Source organism: Kogia breviceps, chromosome 3 (assembly GCF_026419965.1).
Source record: "Kogia breviceps isolate mKogBre1 chromosome 3, mKogBre1 haplotype 1, whole genome shotgun sequence".
Classification (NCBI taxonomy): Eukaryota; Metazoa; Chordata; class Mammalia; order Artiodactyla; family Physeteridae; genus Kogia; species Kogia breviceps.
The window spans coordinates 159,559,780-159,574,570 of record NC_081312.1 but is presented as its reverse complement, the minus strand read 5'-3'; the positions used below and the strand labels follow the sequence as shown (position 1 = coordinate 159,574,570).

At 53.2% G+C, this 14,791-nt stretch overlaps 1 protein-coding gene across 3 annotated transcripts in view; it reads left to right on the top strand.

Annotated features, from left to right (window-relative positions):
• The window catches only part of ADARB2 (adenosine deaminase RNA specific B2 (inactive)), a 369,707-nt gene extending 356,817 nt beyond the window's left edge, over positions 1-12,890 (top strand). The window contains exons 8-10 of one of the 3 annotated variants that reach the window (XM_059056464.2): positions 3,888-4,069; positions 7,047-7,225; positions 8,303-12,890. In XM_059056464.2, the coding sequence (XP_058912447.1) occupies positions 3,888-4,069; positions 7,047-7,225; positions 8,303-8,479 (538 nt within the window). In that variant the 3' untranslated portion in view covers positions 8,480-12,890. Of the gene's footprint in view, positions 1-3,887; positions 4,070-7,043; positions 7,226-8,302 lie in introns of those variants that run through there. The other 2 variants (XM_067030178.1, XR_010839874.1) reach the window with 2 other exon arrangements.
• The last annotated feature ends 1,901 nt before the right edge of the window (positions 12,891-14,791 follow it).

The window sequence follows — 14,791 nt, the reverse complement described above, 5'->3', positions numbered from 1 at the left end:
GTTTTTGCTCTAAGAATCGAGAGGCAAGTAGCATATAAAAATCTAAATCTTCTGGAACTAATGTTCCCTTAGATATGGTTTCTAATTTTAAGCACCAGAGCTTGATTATCGATTGCAATGTGTCTCTAAATGAACAGATTAAAACTTTCTCCATAAAAACGAACTGTAAAGAATTATGGATGCTCTCCGGGGACCAAGGCCCCATCTGACTCCCCGCACTGAGATCTCAGGCTGCAAGAGTCCCCCCGCTCTGAGAGTGGGGACCTGGCTCTGCACCCAGCCCACCTGGCAGCCGGATGGTGTTACGCTGAAATCAGGAGGGAATGTGTTCATGCTTCCAATCTCCAAATACGGGTTATTTTAAAACCACTGCTCTTAGTAAACACCAGCCCCAAATGTTCCCAGCTTGGTGTAATAACCACTGCTCTTCCTTTACAGAAGACCGTGGTCACCTTACTGCAGCCTTTAGGGGAAACTTCACCCCATCTCCAGTGGTGAAGGTACAACCGTGTATCTCAGATTGGGACTCAAACCTCGCCAAAACCCACGGTCTTTTAACTGAGATCACACACCTGGTTTCAGGACTTAACGAAGCTCAGGTTCTTGAAGTCTCATCACAGAAAGCATTCAGTGAGAGACAAAGTGATAGGTAACAAGTGGATTTATTTAGAGAGAAACCCACTCCACAGAATGTGGGCCATCTCAGAAGGTGAGAAAGGCACAAGGGTATGGGGTTGTCAGTTTTTACAGGGATGGGTAATTTCGTAGGCTAATGAGTGGGAGGGGTATTCCAGCTATTTGGGGGAAGGGGTGGGGATTTCCCAAAATTGGGCCACCACCCACTTTTTGACCTTTATGGTCTGGCCTTGGAACTGTCCTGGAGCCTGTGGGTGTGTCATTTAGCTTGCTGATGTGTTACAGTGAGCAGATGCTGAGGCTCAAGGTCTAGTGGAAGTCAACTTGTCTGCCATCTTGGACCCATTTGGCTCTAATCAGTTTATGTCATGTCCTTGGGCTACGTCATTCTTTTAAAAGTTGTGCCCTGCCCCTCTGCCTCCTGTTTCAAAGGTAGTGAGTGATAAACTCAGGAATATTTGTCCAACATAAGCTGGTAACCGTGATGACACTCCCGCATCTGCCGCCTCCGCTACTCCTGCAACAATGCTGAGACAGGGACACAGATCTGAGGCAGCAGCCATCCCCTGTCCAGCCCCATGTCCAGCCCCCAGGACACCGCAAAGGGCTGAGAAGCACCATTGCTGCAAAACAAACTAGAAATTAGGTGACCAGGAGACATCACGAACATTGAGGGAAAGCAGAAGAGGGGCTAAGTGACAACAAAAGCCACGGAGGTCACCTGGACCCGGTAGACTGACCCCCAAGTCCATGCTGCCTGCTTTGTGCATCACCCGGCGCACAATGGAACTTCCTGGCACGCTGGAAACGCTGATGCCGCTGCACCCAGACCAGTTCCATCCCGGCCTTGGGGGTCCTGGCAGCAGGAGGTTCCCAAAGCCCCCCAGACGAGCCCAGGGCGCATGGCGTTGTACTCACAGCTGTGCCTCAGCCTGAGTCACCCAGCTACACCATGACCTTTCCCAGTGGGTGTGACTGTGCCTCCAGGTCACGGGCAAACCTGCCCACGCACAAGGAGGGAAGTGAAATAAGGATGGATTTGGTGATGTTCAGACCTCACTGTAATGTTGGACCCGCACGTCCTCCCGGCGGCCGTGCCTCGGGGGTGAAAACGGCAGACAGGGACCCCGACCACCCACAGTCCCCGCACCCGTGCCGGAGGTTCTCGGTCTCACGACCCGGGGCGCACGGGCCCGGCCTGTCTTGGGTGGGACCCATCCTGGGACAGTCCCCAGTCCCCGTCAGCCCTGAGGTACAGAGATTGTCTCTCAGTTAAAGAAAACAGCCTTTTTCCAAGATCTCTCCCTCACTTATCTTTGGTATTTCAGTGATTGACAAACAGACAAAAATATATTTATTTAGGGATTATCTACATTGAAAACTAGACCTGGGACCTTTTTCTCTGTCAACACTGCAGTCATGTCAGCTGTTTGAATAAAGGGAGAAGCACTTCTCCATTCAATCCGGAATGCTGAAAACTCTCCAGTTTGTATTCAGGGCGACATTTGGTTTTATTGCTGGTGTTGGCTGAATAAGTTAAACTCCTACAGCCAGGCAACGAGAAGGCTGATTGTCTCTTTATTGTAAAGGTTATTAGGAGGAGACCAGATATAGAATTTGTTTGTCTTTAGACTATTCTGCAGAGTCAGAGCCATTCAGATACGTTCCAGAAGTTTTGTTCAAAGCCAGTCCATGGACAGCCTGAAGCACAGGGACGTCCCCTCTGGAATACTCATCTCATCGCTGGAGAAAGGGCTTTGTTATCAATGCGGAATGTCCATTCCCCTGCTTCTCATGCCTCCAGAAATGTGCTCCCCTTCAACACTTTTGGACACTTACTCTTTGGGAAGATCACACACTAGGTCCCAAGGGCAATTCTCCACTCCTTTCTGAGAGACTGGATGTGACTTACAGAAATGACCACAATTATTTTTTTAAGTGAAGTTATGCAAATCTGATAGACTAAAGTAAACGTTTCATAAAACCAATGACTGTTTAAATTGTAGGACTAAACTGTTTGTATATAAATATTACCTTTTATATTCCACTTGAGTTTTATGTGGGTGAGCACATTACTTTAATGACCCACACTTAACGGAAGGGGAGCCGTTCCTCAATCCTCGCCAGCCAGATGGCTGCCTCTTCTTGCATGAGATTAGAAGATGTTTCTCACTCACCTCAATGCTTCTGAGGCAAATTAATATCGCCAGCTAAATTGCTTGTGTTTTTGGAATAAAATTTAAAGAGAATTTTTTAAGGCAATTGGTGTCACAGGTTCTCGGAGCAGACTGCTCTCTAGGTAGGCCTGCTGGTTTGAGCACTCGGTAATTAATGGAAAGAATTCTGTGTTAATTGACTGCTTCGGGAAAGGGAAATAGAATGACTCCTTATTAATCATGAAAGGAAATGTACGGCATGGAGGCACCACATTAATTGCTCTAACCGTGGAGAAATGTTAATTAATGAAAAGAATAATGATGTAAGAAATTAACTGCATAATGCTTGTGCTGATGGAGGCTGGATTTTAAGCATGTTATTTAGAGTGGAAACCACAAAATGTTGCCTTAAATAACAGGTACACGGAAAGTTGTTCCACCCAAATTTACGGGGAAATGTCTGACAAGGCTCCTGTCATCTTTGCTGGCAGAAGCAAACACTCACCCACAGCCTCATTTATGTCAAGGACCATATGTCAATGACCACGGCCTCGGCCTCTGATCGGGGCTCTTGAAGTCAAATCACCCCCAGCGCCAAACAAGGTCGTTCATGTCACCACAGTAGGTCCCGCCCACTGCTGAGTTTGACAAAGGGGTGGGGAGGGAGAGTATTTTCCCCTAAACTGCAGTCAATTCAATTTCTGATATTTCCCAGAGAACATAAAGAAAAATTCCGATTCACTTTGGAGACAGAGGGTCTTTTTTTAAATCTGATTTTAAGTCCCTGAGAGAATACGTAGCTTCCCCTTCACCCGACAACTCGTTTTCCAGGAAAAAGATCCACGTTTATTCACACGCAGACCCACCGACACCCATCCCCCCCGATGGCAGAGAGGGGCTCGGGGTCACCAGGGGTCACGAGGCCGAAGCCATGCCTGGTCCAGTGTGCTGCGAGCCCCAGGCCAGCTCCCACCCCCCACCGCCAGCTGCACGATGAGGACAGTGACACCTCGGGGACAACGGGGCAGAAAGGCCCCCCGTCCTCCCCCAGGTGAGGCCAGTGAGCCAGGGCGCTGACGCCCCTCTCCCCCCCAGGTGGAACGTGCTGGGGCTGCAGGGTGCGCTGCTCTGCCACTTCATCGAGCCCGTGTACCTGCACAGCATCGTGGTGGGAAGCCTGCACCACACCGGCCACCTCTCCCGGGTCATGAGCCACAGGACCGAGGACATCGGCCAGCTGCCCGCCTCGTACCGGCACAACCGGCCCCTCCTCAGCGGTAAGAACAGGTCCTCAAAAGCACACACCCCTCCGTGCACAGGCCCCGAGGCCCCCAGGGCAGGCTCTCCCAGTCCGGCCAGTGGCCGTTTAAGACTCAGCAAGCAGAACTGCAGAGATCGGATACGTGAAAGGTCAGCCAGGTGCAGAGCATCTCCGGACGACGTTCCAGAGTGAAGGTGTAACAGGATGAGCCCCTCAGACATCACAGTGTCACTTTCAGGGCAGTGTCTGCGGTGCCCAGAGAAATCCAGGCAATAAACACACGTGTCCAACAGGGCAAGGGGGACCCAGGGCCATAGGTCACCCCCACCTGATCCAGGAGCAAATTCCTGAATGTTCCCCCAGCACCAAACCTGGGAGGGGGATGCCGCCCCCAGGCCGCCAGGGCCAGCCCAGGGTCGCGAGGACCAGGAGTCACGCAGCCGTGAACCCCTCTGGTAGCAGCTAACCTCTCAGCCCAGCAGGCGGGGGCGTTGGGGAGGTAGCCCCACCTGCTGTGACCCCCATAATTATCCAGGTAATCTACCACGGCTCCCTCCTGGGCGGTGCCTTGTCTCTGAAGGGGCTGCAAGCCGTGATCTGTGGTGGGGGGCCCTGGGGGGTGGGCACATGTAGACCCACAGCGATTGGCCCGTCCAGGGCTTAGACCAGATCCTCTGAAAGAGGAGAGAGAAGATCAAAGAGCCAGTCAAGGGTTGTGGTAAGAGTCAGGCTTAAGAGTTACTCCCAGGACCCTAAGATTGTTCTCAGTTAGAAAACCAGGGGCAACGATGGTGCCCACGGGGTGGCGGTAACTCGCGGGGACAGCTCTCAGCCAGGCCAGCCCCCAAGAGAACACACCTCCCCACTCCCTCAACCCTCCCACGAGAGTCACCAGCCAAGGGCAGCATCACCCCAAAGCTCAGACAGGACGGAAGAGGATGCTCCCAGTGGGGCTGGGACCGCCCAGGGCTCAGTGGCTATGCCCCAGGTTTCTTTACACACCAGACCCTGTTCCTAAAATCTAAGACCCTCTGCCAAATCCGGGGACCACGTCAGGTTCCAGGGGCTCCCAGCGTCCAGGGAGGGGACTCAGCAAACTACAGCGAGGCCATGGGAGCCGGGGTCACAGTTCCCATCCAGGACCACAGACCCACCTTCCCTTCCCATGACTCGGGCAGACCTGTCGCGGAGGGGGTTCCCTCACCCCCGTCCTCGCCACGAACGGTGCCTTCAGATCTGACCCAAAGCTCTGCCCGTGGCTGTGGTGCCCTACGGCCTGAGCCCGGCAGGTGATGGCCACGTACAGCCTGTGGGTGGTTCTCCTGGGGGGTGGGTGCCCAGAGAGGCCTGATCCGCACGGTGCAGCTATTCACCCTCCACGAGTCCCCCCCAGAGAACGGCTCCACCATTCAGGGAAGGGACCTAGCTAAACCCAGCAGCCACCCCGTCAATGTCAAGATGAGACACACACCCTGTCACACCAACCATGACAGCTGCTGTTACCTCCATTTATAAAGGTGGAAATAGACTCACAGGAATTGAAGTGTGAAGATGCTCTATTTATCAACACCAGAAGGCCAAGTTCTCCTAACACACCCACTGTGACCCGTGGCAACGGCACAATTTCTTATCCACATAAGAATTAACAGCACAAACAAGACCAGCTGAAGAGGTGGCGACATCCACCTCGTAGGAGCTGGGGATGGGAGCCTGAGACCCACGCCCGTCTCCGAGGGGCTCAGTCCTGACTCACCATCGTCAATTGAGGGATGGGAAGGTTTGCCTCAAATTCAACGTCTATGAAACCAGAGTCATTTTCTAAACGGTCAATAATTTCAGTAATTCTGATAAAACATCACTTTGGGCCCGTTTCAATGTCTCTCTTTCACTTTCCCTTTTCTTCTTTCTCCTGTTCTTTCTTAAAATGTTGAAGATTAATGACTTCCTGTGGTTGAGCAGCAGAAACAGCTCTGCAGCGGCCCCCAGAGGCCTAGAATTCCTGGTGTGGAGCTAAAAGCAAATGCTCAGTTCTCGGGTGTCTAAGTTAAATGTCATTTCCATCTATGTTGATGAGTCAGCTTCTCCATGTGTCCAGCTCCTTGGGTTGCCACTTGCTTCCCAGCACCAGGCTCTGCTTCCCGGTGAGATGCTGCCGGGGCCCCAGGGCCCTGAGAGGCCCCATCCAGCCGTCCAATCCGCCCACCGGGGGCAGGAGGCTGGGAAGAAACAGGGTGTGGATGGGAGCAGCTGCTCAGGGGGCTGGATCCAGGGAAGGTGTCAGGAGGAGCATGGCGGGGCTGGGGGTGGGGGTCCGGGCTGAACATCCTGCAGCACTGTGGCCGCGAACACACATGAGACCAAGGTCCTTCTCTGCTCATTCCTGCGTGACCCCAGTGGGAGCCGGGGTTGGGGATGGAGCCAGCCCGTCAGCTGCGTGGGGAGTTGGGGGGCACAGAGGGCATGTGGCCGAGGCCCCGGGGTCAGTGTCCCTCCTCCCAGGCCACCATCCTGCATGGTTTAGCATTCTCGGTGGCCCCAGGACTTAGAAAGACCCATTCCCGGTTTAACGCTCTGCGGTCCTGAAATTCAAACCAGGGCCCAGTTTCCAGTCCTCACTGGGTTCCAGTCACCTTGCCGAGTCGGCGCCCTGCACCCTCAGAGCTCGCTTGTTTTCACTCCATTTCGTATCTCGTCGGCCAGACTGTGACCCTGGCGTCTGATCTGTGGGGAGCGGGCAGGCAGCAGGTGCCCCATAAACGCACACTCTCAGCTGGCCTTTATGTGGCCCCATGTGTTCACGACAAACATCCAGAGAAAGGGGGAAACGTGGGCAGAGTGTTATTACAGGACAGCCTTGCATTGAAAATCCTTCGAATCCAAGCCCCGGTGATGGCGCTCGGGCCGGCCGTCCACCCCATCCCACCAGCGTGGGAACCATTTCCCACCCACCCGGCCAGCAGCGCTCACGCCCGGCGCCCCGTCTCTCCCAGCAGGAGTGAGTCAGGCCGAGGCGCGGCAGCCTGGGAAGTCGCCCCACTTCAGCGTGAACTGGGTGGTGGGCACGGCGGACGTGGAGGTCATCGACGCCACCACCGGAAAGCGGAGCTGCGGCCGCTCGTCCAGGCTCTGCAAGCACAGGCTCTCGGCCCAGTGGGCGCAGCTCTACGGCAAGGTCAGTGGGGCTGGACACGGGCGGGGCCCAGGGAGCTGCCGCTTGGGCAGAGCCAGGGTGACACGGGACACGCAAACCAGCCCCATGTCCCTGCCCGCCCCCCGCCAACCCCAGGTGTGGCCCCTCCGAGTGGGGCCCCCGACCCGCAGCAGGGTCTCATGTGGCCTCAGAAACAGGTGGAAATGGGCTCACTGGTGAACAGCTGTGGCCAGTGCAGCCCATGAGAAAGTCCATAGAAACTTCAGAGTCCATGTCATTCCAGTTCAGACAGAAGGAAATGAATGCCCAGAAAAGTTAGGGGTTCCCCCAATTACACGGCAGTGAGTGTCAGGGAAGGACTGGCTGGCCAGTGGCAGGTGCCGCCCCCCAGCCGACCACTTCCCCCGCTCACCGCACCCCCGACCCTGGCGCGCGGGTGGTGAAACCAGGCCCGGTCCTGCCCCGCTGGACACAGGGGCCAGTCCCGCTCCTCCCAGTGGGCTAGCAGGCGACTCCGCCTGGGACGCTGCCTTCATTCCCATGGCCCCCTCATCCTCACCACCCACGCCGATTTGAGCCCCTAATCCTCCTCGAAAAAGAAAAAAATTATGCACATCTTGTGTTGTTAATAGCAGACAAGTTCTGTGTTTATTTTTTTCATTAAGCACTCACACTTCTTGTGAAGCAAAGTTTCCCTAATTTCTACTGTTACTCTCTTTTTTTGAAATTTTTTAATCAATAGATCAAATTAGAGGGGATATTTTTCTTTGTTACTAAGGCATAATTGACATATGAACAGTGTATATATTTAAGGTGCACAACTGGGTATTTTGATACGTTGTGAAATGACCCCAGAATTGCACTAATTGACTCACGCAGCCCCTCCCATCATCTGTGTGGTGAGAGGACTTAACCTGAGATCCACCCTCTTGGCAAACGCCAAGCCCACGTGATGATCTCGCTGCTTTTCTGTTTAAAGAAAGAGAGAAGGAAAAGTGACCAGCAGGCCAGTGCCTGCTTGCCAGGCTTGAGCGGTCCTGCTGGTCGGGGCCCGTTTCCGGCGAGGGCTAACCCATCCTCTCTTGTTCTGTCCCACAGCTGAGCACACGGATCCCAAGCCACGGAGACATGCCGTCCATGTACTGTGAGGCCAAGCTGGGTGCACGCACCTACCAGGCTGTCAAACAGCAGCTATTCAGAGCATTCCAGAAGGCCGGCCTGGGCACCTGGGTGAGGAAGCCGCCGGAGCAAGACCAGTTCCTCCTAATGCTATGAGGCCCCGGGCCGGCCCTGCGCAGCGAGCGAAGCCGTGTGTGGGTGTGGCGTGCCCTGACGGTGCTGATCTCTGTGCTGTGCATTCGTTTTCCTTTGGTGTTCAGAAACACACACGTGTCTGAAGCTCAGATGAGCAACTAGCCTTGCGTTAGGGACATGCTGCTTCTCCGACAGCTGCTCCCAAGGTGCAGGACCGAGATCACCCACCACACCCGCCTACACACCAACAGCTCTCCCTCCTCCGTGTGTCCAAGGGAATTTCCATTTGGGCCAGAGGGTCTGAGTGGATGCCTTGAAAAGCAGTGCCGAGGCTTGGCCGGTGAGAACCAACCAGGCCCATCCCCGATGCTTTCCTCCCCGCCACGCACCTCCTGAGCGAGGGGTTCCCACAAGCACAGCGTGTGTGAGACTTCAGGATAAGTAAGCCACAAGTGAAGAGAAAAGCCATGGGCTCCTCCCCAAAGAAGCCAGTAAGGATGAACTATCATGTTCATTACTATTTAAGTTTTTCACTCCACCTCCTTCCAAAACGATTTGAGACACATGATATTAAAGAACCCCTAAAAGAAGACCAGAGAGTGAGACCATTCTTGCAGAGAGCAAAGGAACAGTTTCCAAAGCACCCGGGGGCCAAGATTTAGGGTGTGAAGAAACCACTGCTACACGTCCTGGTGACGAGGGTCCCAGATGCGCAGCCCCGGGCCCCATGCCCATGGCTTGATGCAGCTGCTTCCCTGGCAGATGATGACCCGACCACATGGACAAGGTCTGAGCTGATAGGGTACCCCCCAGGGAATCAATCAGGAAACCAAGTCCCAGACCAAGTCCTGCCTTTTTAACTGAGTTTTATCAGAAAGCAAGCACAGAAACTCACAGAACTGTCCCCTTAGGCCTGAGGGGCCTCCAGCTCTCTCATCTCGGTTCTCTGATCTCCAACCTGAACAATAAAAAAATTCACTTAAAGCAGCTGCAAAAGTGCAAGAGGCAGAATTCTGCCCCCTTTGGGTTCCCCCGAGCACACGGGACGTCCGGGGTTGAGTGAGGGGCGGGATCCTGACCCCCTGTCCACGCAGGAGGGTGGCATCCCCGTGACATCTTGAGTCCATCATATGCCTTGAATTGTTTCACCGCTGAGGACTGATTTCTGGCTCCATCATGCTGGTTAACCAGCCTCTCGTTCCTCCATCTAAAAGATCTGCATCTGAGATTCATCGTCCAGAATATAAATAGCAAAGCTCTGTAGCAGCCTGGGCACCTCGCTTAACCCAAAGGCAAGTGCAGCATCACAAAGATCTCAACGGGGCAAAAGCAAAACAAAGTGAGTTGTAGGTATTGTCACAAGAGAACAAAAAGTAGAGATACTAAGTATGGAGAGAGAAACTTTTTCTGGGATTTAATATAAAGTCAAACTTACTCAAGTTCTTGTATAAGAGAAAACGGGCCAGGTATTTGACAACTTCTCCAGCATAAAGTTTCAAAAGAGATAAAAATGGTTTTGCAAATAGATGACTCATATTAATCTTCCATACAAATTGAGGAAATAAAATCTTAATTCAGTACAAAAGCTAGGATCAAAAGGCCAGTTTATGTTAGTTTCTGATCATCTGACGTGTCATCAGGACAAAGCTCAGAGAACCAGAGGCCTCAGAGCTGGTTGTGACTCAGACACTCTGAGCCCCGTGTCTGGAGCCCTGCTCTGAAAGAGGGAGGCACAGTCCAGTCCTGGCTGGAATCTGTGACCAGAAGCTCAGCTCACAGCACTCTGAGCTGTTGCTTGGAGAGGTGGTCCGTGCGTTGTATGAACGAGCTCCTACTACAGGGAGCAGACAGCAGGGAAGATGCGGGGGAGCCGACCCACAAAGGGGCACAGAGGGCACTGCCCACGGGACCTGGTTCTAGGGGCTTGGAAGGCGCCCACCCACCCATGATGAGCACCCCACAGGGTTCGAGGCACTGGCTCTCCAGAACCACACAAACTTCCTCATGTATAAACATCTGCTCCTGGAGAAAGCCACCCCCTAGCACCCTGGTACCCATTAGCACCGGCATGGGGCCTTGTCTGTCGGGTCAGGAGGGTGCTTCTCTGGAGGGAGAGATGGATGAGAGAAGAGTCCCTAGGGCAGCAGGAAGTCCATTTCAGGGCCTGGAGCTTTGCCGCGAGTGAGTGGGAAGCAGAGAGGGAGCTGGGGACGAGGGACCCCAGGCTCCGGGCACAGGCGGGTGGGGATGGGACAGGAGGGCTGGGATGGCCAGAGGCCAGAGGAGGGGGCCCCGGGCTCGAACCCGGCACCAGGGTAGCTGGAGGGCTTGGCTCAGGTCAGCCCGAAGCCCAGAGATGCATCTCCCTTTGCTCCAGGCCCCCGGGAGCACCAGCACCACTTACGCAGGTCCACCTGCATCTTTCGATTAGAAAAATTAGGGGAATTCGAGTCCAGTGGAGCCCGCACACCTCCCCACCTGGGTCTCTGTGAGGAGAACAAACACTTGAGTCACCCTGAAAGCAGGACGGCGCCAACAAAAGGGCCCCCCACCTGCTGAATGCGTCTCCGTGCTGCACACTTGCCCTGTTCCGTGTTTGCATCCACCCTCCCACAATCTGCCCTCCCACTAACATCCACATAAAGTCGGCAGCACCTCCATCTGCCTCCCAAGCCCACACCACTTCCCGTCAGGGAGAAAAACGTAAGCAACGTACAGTTCCCAGCCTGGTCCTCCTGGCAGGACCCAGCCCCAGAGAGTCAGGAGGTCGGTGGCTCCGCTTGTCCCCTCCCAGCACGTGATTCCACAAGGTGTGATAGCAAGTTACTGGGTTTAGGATTATCTTTGGGTTTTGTTTTTGCTGAGCAAATGATTTGCGGGTCTGTTTTGCAGGTCTATACCTGTTGTTTCCTTTTTGTTCCTTTCTAAGTCTGTATGTACCCATCTGGCCACTACAGTGTCTGGTGTCTGCTGTTCCTCAGAAACGTTGACTTGAGTTGCTTTTCAAGGAAACACAGCTCATATTTTTTCCCCACATAATTTTTTTCACAGAATTCTGTTCTTATCAATAAAGTTAAATGCGTTCTTTCTTTCTTTCTTTCTTTCTTTCTTTGGTATAGTGTTTATAACATCTGGAGAGCCATAAATAGTAAATACACCGTGTGTCAATGCCCAGAATAGAATATTTTGATGAAATCCTATTTTTGGATTAAAAATTTCAAGATGTGTCTATAGTATCTTGTTTAAAAAAATTTAAAAAGACATTTGAAACTTAAAGTAGACATTTTTAATTTAGAGAAACTTCTATACCCATTTTTTAAGAAGCCATTCTAATGAAATCATCGAATTGGTCCAAAATACAATAAATTAGCACTTTCTAATAAGACCAAAGGAAAGTTAGGAAAATCTCTGTTTGTGTACCACGATTCGATGGGTGTGACCTCTTTTGGCAGAAGCCTCGTTAACACCCGGCAAAGCCAGGTGAACCCTGGCTGGTTTCCCCACCGCCCTCCCCATCCAGGAACAGGGACCCACCGCCCCGCGCATGTCGAAAGGCTGTCCTAGCTGAGTCCTTGCGGGGGTCAGGGGTGGGGTGAAATACCGAAAGCTCTGTGATTCAGGAGCGACAGACCCGCCCTCCGAGGCCCCTCCTGGCACGATGAGGGGAGCTCGCGGGGAGGGCGGTGGGGACGTCAGGACTGCCAGGTATCCGCCGCTGTCCGAGGTGCTGACGCACCCCTAGCTGCAGCACCGCTGGTTCTGGGAACGCGGGCATACTGCCGGCTCCTGACGAGACTCTCCCACAAATTCTGAATCAGATCAAGTAAAGGATGGCAGTGGGTGAGGGGATGAGGAAGCAGAAACAAGAGACAGAAGAAGCAGCCATCGAGGGACGGCTCTGGAAAACCGCAGCGATGGGGCCACCGCCACCATGGCCCCAACCTACCTCTTCTACCTCTTCTTTCTAGCATTTCCTCTCCCTGCCCTTCCTCCTCCTTTTTTCTTGGCTGACTCCCCATCCTAAACCCCTGGTTCCTGGTACAACCGAGCGTTAAGTCTCAGGCCCGTGTCCTCCGCTGAGCCCCACTTCACTGACCTGAGGTCAGGCCTTTGTTCAGGACTAGGAGGTCCTGGCGTGTTCCTGTGACTTCTTGTCCAGAGGGACCTATCAGTCCCTTCAGACCCCTGGAGTCTGTCCACCAAAAGGGACACTGATGCCACAGCTCTAGAAATTTAGACCAAACAATATCACTCCTGCAGTGACATGCAGGCAGCATCAAGCCCTGGGGAAGGAAACACCTAGTTCCCAACTCATTTCACAATCAAAGCTGGAGAGATGAAATATCCTGTAAAGATAGAGACAAATGATCTGGATTCTAGGGCCTCTTTTTACGCAGGCACTAGATTTCTATCACTCCGCCATACAAGCATCGGTAAAAAAGGGAGAAAAAAAACAACTTTCCCAGCAGTGCCCAGTTAATTTTCAGCATTTTTTAAGCAAAATGAACTTAATAAATAGTAATTCTTAAGTGAAGGTATGTACATGAAAAGCATGATTGAATGGCAATATTGTACCAATCGATGTACATTTGTAATATTTGTAAAAAAAAAATCCAAACCCTTAAAATATGAATTCACACGTTAATTTATCTCTAAGTTCTGTAAATTGCACTTCAGTGAAATCTGAGAAGTGAATGTTTCTGTTAAGTGAATAAAAATATCAAGTACAATTGTGCTTTCCTGGGGTGTTGGGCCTTTTTCATCAAGCAGAGTTCTAGGGGTTCAGAGTCCACGGAGGGTCTGCCCCCCACAAGGAAATGGCACAGTCCACTCCAAAACCTTTGTCTCCTTACAACGACTGCGCCTGTGCGTGGATGGCTCAGGTGCTGCCCTTATGGATTTACGTCAGTGAACTACGGAGAGTATCCCAGGGCCGGGAGTGGAAGGATGCCCTCATACCCCGGCTCAGCGTCTCAGTCCCTGGGACCTTCCCTCCGTTTTCTCACTGCCGCGTCCTCTTCCCACTGGTGCCCAGGGCCGCCCCTGAGGGGAACCAGGGAAGTTGGAATATTTCAGTGCTTCAAAAAACACTGCACGTGCTTAAGGTGTTCTGAGCTCTCCCCCAAGATCTGCACATGAAGTGTAGGCATGGCCATCATTTTCCTGCAGAATACTACGTCAGGTGGCTATCGGGCATGGGAAACACCTAGAGCATCACCCAGAGGTGTTCACAGTACCAGTTGTACAGGACTCAGCAAGGGCTGAACATCCCAGAGTTCAACTGAGCGTCTCCCAACCACATTCTCTGCCCGTCCACGGGCTGGCGGAAGGGACTTCACTATTTCGCTTGTCACCCTAGGGCTGGAGCCAAACACGGGGCTGGTGAGCTGCAGTGTGGTGGTCACAGGTGAGCTTTCACATCCAAAACGGCCTCATCCATCCGAGTCTGAAATGCTCACACACGTTCCTCCCGGGCTGGGTGGGGATTTCTTAAAATGTTTTTCCGTCTATATTTATTTCCCATTCAGCGCAGCAAGGGTGTGAGATCTCAGGGTGGAGGCGGAGGTGGGGGCAGAGGTAGGGGAGGACGGGATGTTCTGAAGATTCCTTCATCCTCAGGTTGGGTCGGGGGAGGGCTGGGCAGCTCCTCACTTTTCAAGTCTTATGGTCAGTTGCCCAAATCGAGAGGACACTTAGGGCCACACCTACCAGCCAGGGGTCTCCAAAAAACAGACCCAATGGGACGTGAACACAGAGAGAGATTAACTTTAAGGAAGTGGCTCGTGAGATTGTGAGGGGAGACTCCCCCTGTAATCAGGCTTCAAGCAGAGGTCTGGAGGCCCACTCAGTCTGGAGGAAAAACGAGCCAAAGGTGAGGAAGGACACATACAGACTAAAGGGGGTGACAAATGGCCCCCTGGTCGCCCAGGACCGGGAAGGAGAAAGGCTGGAGGATCGGGGAGGAAGGTGGGTGGGGCTCAGGCTGGAAGCAGAAGGTGACCATCATGGTATCTCAGGTGAGGCCACGAGAGCGTCCGCAGCAGGCAGGTGACAGCCTGTCCCTCTGTCCTCTGACACTCTGGGGCCTCACAGAAAAGTTGCCACAGGGGTGCAGATGGAGGCATTGCATGGACCACAGGGTGTGGGTCCTTCCCCCAAGGCTGCTGCAGCCGAAGCTGAGCTGGGTGATCACACCTGCCAGCACGAGACCGGCCGGCACCCAACAGCAAGTGGATCAGGTCAGGGTCCTTCTTCCCGGAAAGGCGGCCTGATGAGAGCTTTTAGTCTGGACAGTGGTGCCACCCAGGCACTGAGTGCCACGTCTCAGACCGA